The sequence below is a fragment of the Mchenga conophoros genome, linkage group LG3, assembly GCF_057382185.1.
Source record: "Mchenga conophoros isolate Kocher_MC1m ecotype Shallow Benthic linkage group LG3, M_conophoros_male_GT1.1, whole genome shotgun sequence".
NCBI lineage: Eukaryota > Metazoa > Chordata > Actinopteri > Cichliformes > Cichlidae > Mchenga > Mchenga conophoros.
Window position 1 is genome coordinate 60471774 of NC_140528.1, and position 3411 is coordinate 60475184.

Consider the following 3411-nt stretch of genomic DNA (forward strand, 5'->3'; position numbering starts at 1 on the left):
ATAGTGGTGATTAAAATGTGTTCAGAATTTGCAAATTGAGAATTCATCTTTCACTATACCTGTATTTACTTGGTATTGGATTCATACCCAAATTCTGAGTGTGGCACAGCACTACTGTGAATGAGGGAAAGTGTGAATGTTGAATGTTTTTGTTGAAATGTCCAGGAAAGTATAAACATGTTAAATGACAAGATATATGTGTTCAAATAGCGTCAATTAACGCACAGCTTCAGGTTTTTTATTTCTATTTAATTCTTCATAATTAAACAATAAGAATAAGTAGCCTGACATCCTGTAATCAGTATGAAACTATAATTTGATGAAGCTAAAATACAATAACACATTAAGTTTTTGTACAAAGTATCGGTATAGGATCAGTATCGCTGATACCACCCTGAATTTTACTTCTTCTCAATTTCTCAATAGTAACCACAAAACTCAAAATATGTCAACAAAAACCCACAACTCACTCAGACTGTTTATTTTGTTCATAACAAAATGACATAACAGAGCGAGTTGTTTAGGTGCCATAAAATAGAAACCAAAAACTATGTTAACTTCCAAAGAGATTTAGTTTTAATGTTAGCATATAAAATATAAAAAGTAAATAGGTTTAAAATATTTGCGGGACCGTATGGAAAAGACTGACAAATAAACACAGAGAGGATCACAACAAAGCTTAAAATGAAAACCATGCTTATAAAAGACATTGTCTTATTTATGATGGTATCATGATGAATTTTCATGCGTTTCTCTCTTTGTATAGCTGCAAATAAACTGTAGCTGAAAGTGCATTCATAAGAAATTTAACTGTTCCTTTTATATGTGGAATATAGTCACATTTTTGATTTTCTCACTGAATGCTATAGGACCAGGATTTAATGAGATAAGCAAAGGACATATAACAAATAATAATATTTAATGTAGCAAAGAGCAAAAACATACAAGGAGATTGTTTATCCAAGCAAAAAAAATAAAAATTAGCTAACCATGACAGCGTTCATCTGTTGGCTTCTGGAACACATATTTTTCAAAGTGAACAGGACGACACTGGTTTCCAACTTTGTCACAAGCCACTATCACTTTTGTTGTGCTTTTCGTAATTCTTGTAACGCTACAGCTGCTGGTGTTCACTTCAACATCATGTATCTTAAAGGTTGAGGTACTGATGCATAAGTTATCACGAACACGCCTGCCGGAGCCATTACAGATCTTCACCACACGTTTCTCATCCTTCTTCTTGATGAAGGACTGCAGAGGTCTTTTGCAGAGTCTTTCATTCTCCAAGTACCTGAAGAGTCATATCAGTGTCCTATGTTAATGTAAGGAAATTAACCTTTTTTTCTTAAAAAAACAAACAAAAAAACCCCATAACACTTACATTAATATAAATAATATTAATAATATTATAGTTATTTTTAGTAAATGCTAAACAGCTCTTACTGGCTATTTTGTTGAGTACACCTGTTCAAAACAAATATAATCAGTCAGTCACATAGCAGCAACTAAGTGAATTTAAATATGTAATATGGTCAAGATGATGCCCTGAAGTGCAAAACAAGCATCAAAATGGTGAAGAAAGGTGATTTAAGTGACTCAAAATGTGGTAATGTTGTGGTTGCCAGAATAACTGGTTCAGGTTTTTAGAAAAAAAAACAGTGCTACAGGTGTTTTCTCATACAACCATCTCTATGGTTTACAGAGAATGGTCTGAAAAAGAGAAAATAACCAGTGAGTGTCGGGTCATTGCGCAGAAATGCCATATTTATGTCAGAGCTCAGAGGAGACTAGTCAGACTGCTCAAACTAGATTTTTGAACTAACACTGAGTTCAGTGGGCTTGAATGTCCTCCATAATCACCACATCTCGATCCAATATTACCTTTGGGATTTTGGTGAAACGGGAGATTTGCATTATAAATCTGCATCCACTCTGATGCTGTCATGTCTACATGGATCAAAATCTCAGAGGAATGTTTCCAGCACCTTGTTGAATCTATGCCAAGAAGAATGTAAGCATATGGTTTGTTGAAAGCGTACTTGTGTACTGGATCCCATTGTGTTTTGCCAGTTGCACTGTTAAGGAAAAGACAGCATTCTATCGATCTACCTATCTATAAGCCTTTAACTCACATTTGCCATGCCTCCTTTGATTTTCTGTTGAAGTTTTGCTGAAGGATGTGCTTCTGAACAAATCTGTTGAATCCATTATTGTTCCAGGTCCTCTGACATGGGCGATTGTTGTACTTGTTCCGTGGTTTGGAGTTTCGGCTTGGATTGTAAACCATTGCATTCCATCCATGCAGAAGTGCGAGAGTGCACAAGATAGTCAGAAGGACAGCGTTCATTTTATCTAGTGTGTATGAAAAAAACATTGTGAGTACATTTATTCACACATTCAGAAACAATGTAATACATGTCTAACACTACAAAGGTCTGTATTAATCAACTTTGACGTTTTCTTGTTGTTTTTTTAATCAAGCCATTATTTGACTATTAATCAAATTATAGACAAAGATGCTAAAGTGTCATGTAACTACTAATTATAGAGCACTAAAGGTTCAGCAATAACCATTTCCATACATATATTTAAAGGTGGTTATATTTGGCATAAAACTTGCTGCTTCCCTTCCTCTTTTCATTCTATATTTCCTGTCTTTATCTAAGTGTGCATGAGTGTTGGGCTTTATGTCTTCCACCAGTCTTTCAGTGCACATGTGTGTGACACACAAATTATTGGAAATCCTACTGGTTATACTGTTAAAGCTCCAGTGCTTCCCATCATTCTTCAGCAGATCATCCTGCCAGTTAAAACACTTAAACTGTAAACTTAACCATCTCAGGTATAAAGTAGTTCTTTATTGCTTATTGTGAGATTTATGTAACAAAACTGGTGGAAATAAATTAAAACAAATCCACTGTAAGTGCCCTGTAAGTCTAATATCTACTTTTTCACATCAGGGTCATCATTATCATTGTAGTGGTTTTACTACAATGTTGGAAAATTAAAGGCTTTCAAAAGACTGTTTACTTGATAAATTATAAAAGATTGTCTTTATATGCATTGTTAGAGGCAGAAACTGTGTGTGTGTGTGTGTGTGTGTGTGTGTGTGTGTGTGTGTGTGTGTGTGTGTGTGTGTGTGTGTGTGTGTGTGTGAAGAGGTCTTACCTGATCACATGAACTTCCTATGTTGTCAGTGTAGCTGTTTTAGTATGGAGGAGAAAAACAACTGAGGTTTGAGTCTATGATGCATTGTTTATATGCATTGTTAGAGGCAGAAACTGTGTGTGTGTGTGTGTGTGTGTGTGTGTGTGTGTGTGTGTGTGTGTGTGTGTGTGTGTGTGTGTGTGTGTGAAGAGGTCTTACCTGATCACATGAACTTCCTATGTTGTCAGTGTAGCTGTTTTAGTA

The 3411-nt window shown here is 35.2% G+C and overlaps 1 protein-coding gene across 1 annotated transcript; it reads right to left on the minus strand.

Moving 5' to 3' along the window:
* Positions 1-514: 514 nt before the first annotated feature.
* LOC146579835 (uncharacterized) lies at positions 515-2287 on the minus strand. Its single transcript, XM_085268010.1, has 2 exons — positions 2133-2287; positions 515-1291 (listed from the first exon to the last, which is right to left on the minus strand). Exons 1-2 carry the CDS (start codon positions 2285-2287, stop codon positions 985-987), a joined length of 462 nt encoding a protein of 153 aa, XP_085124136.1. The 3' UTR covers positions 515-984.
* Between the last annotated feature and the right edge of the window lie 1124 nt (positions 2288-3411).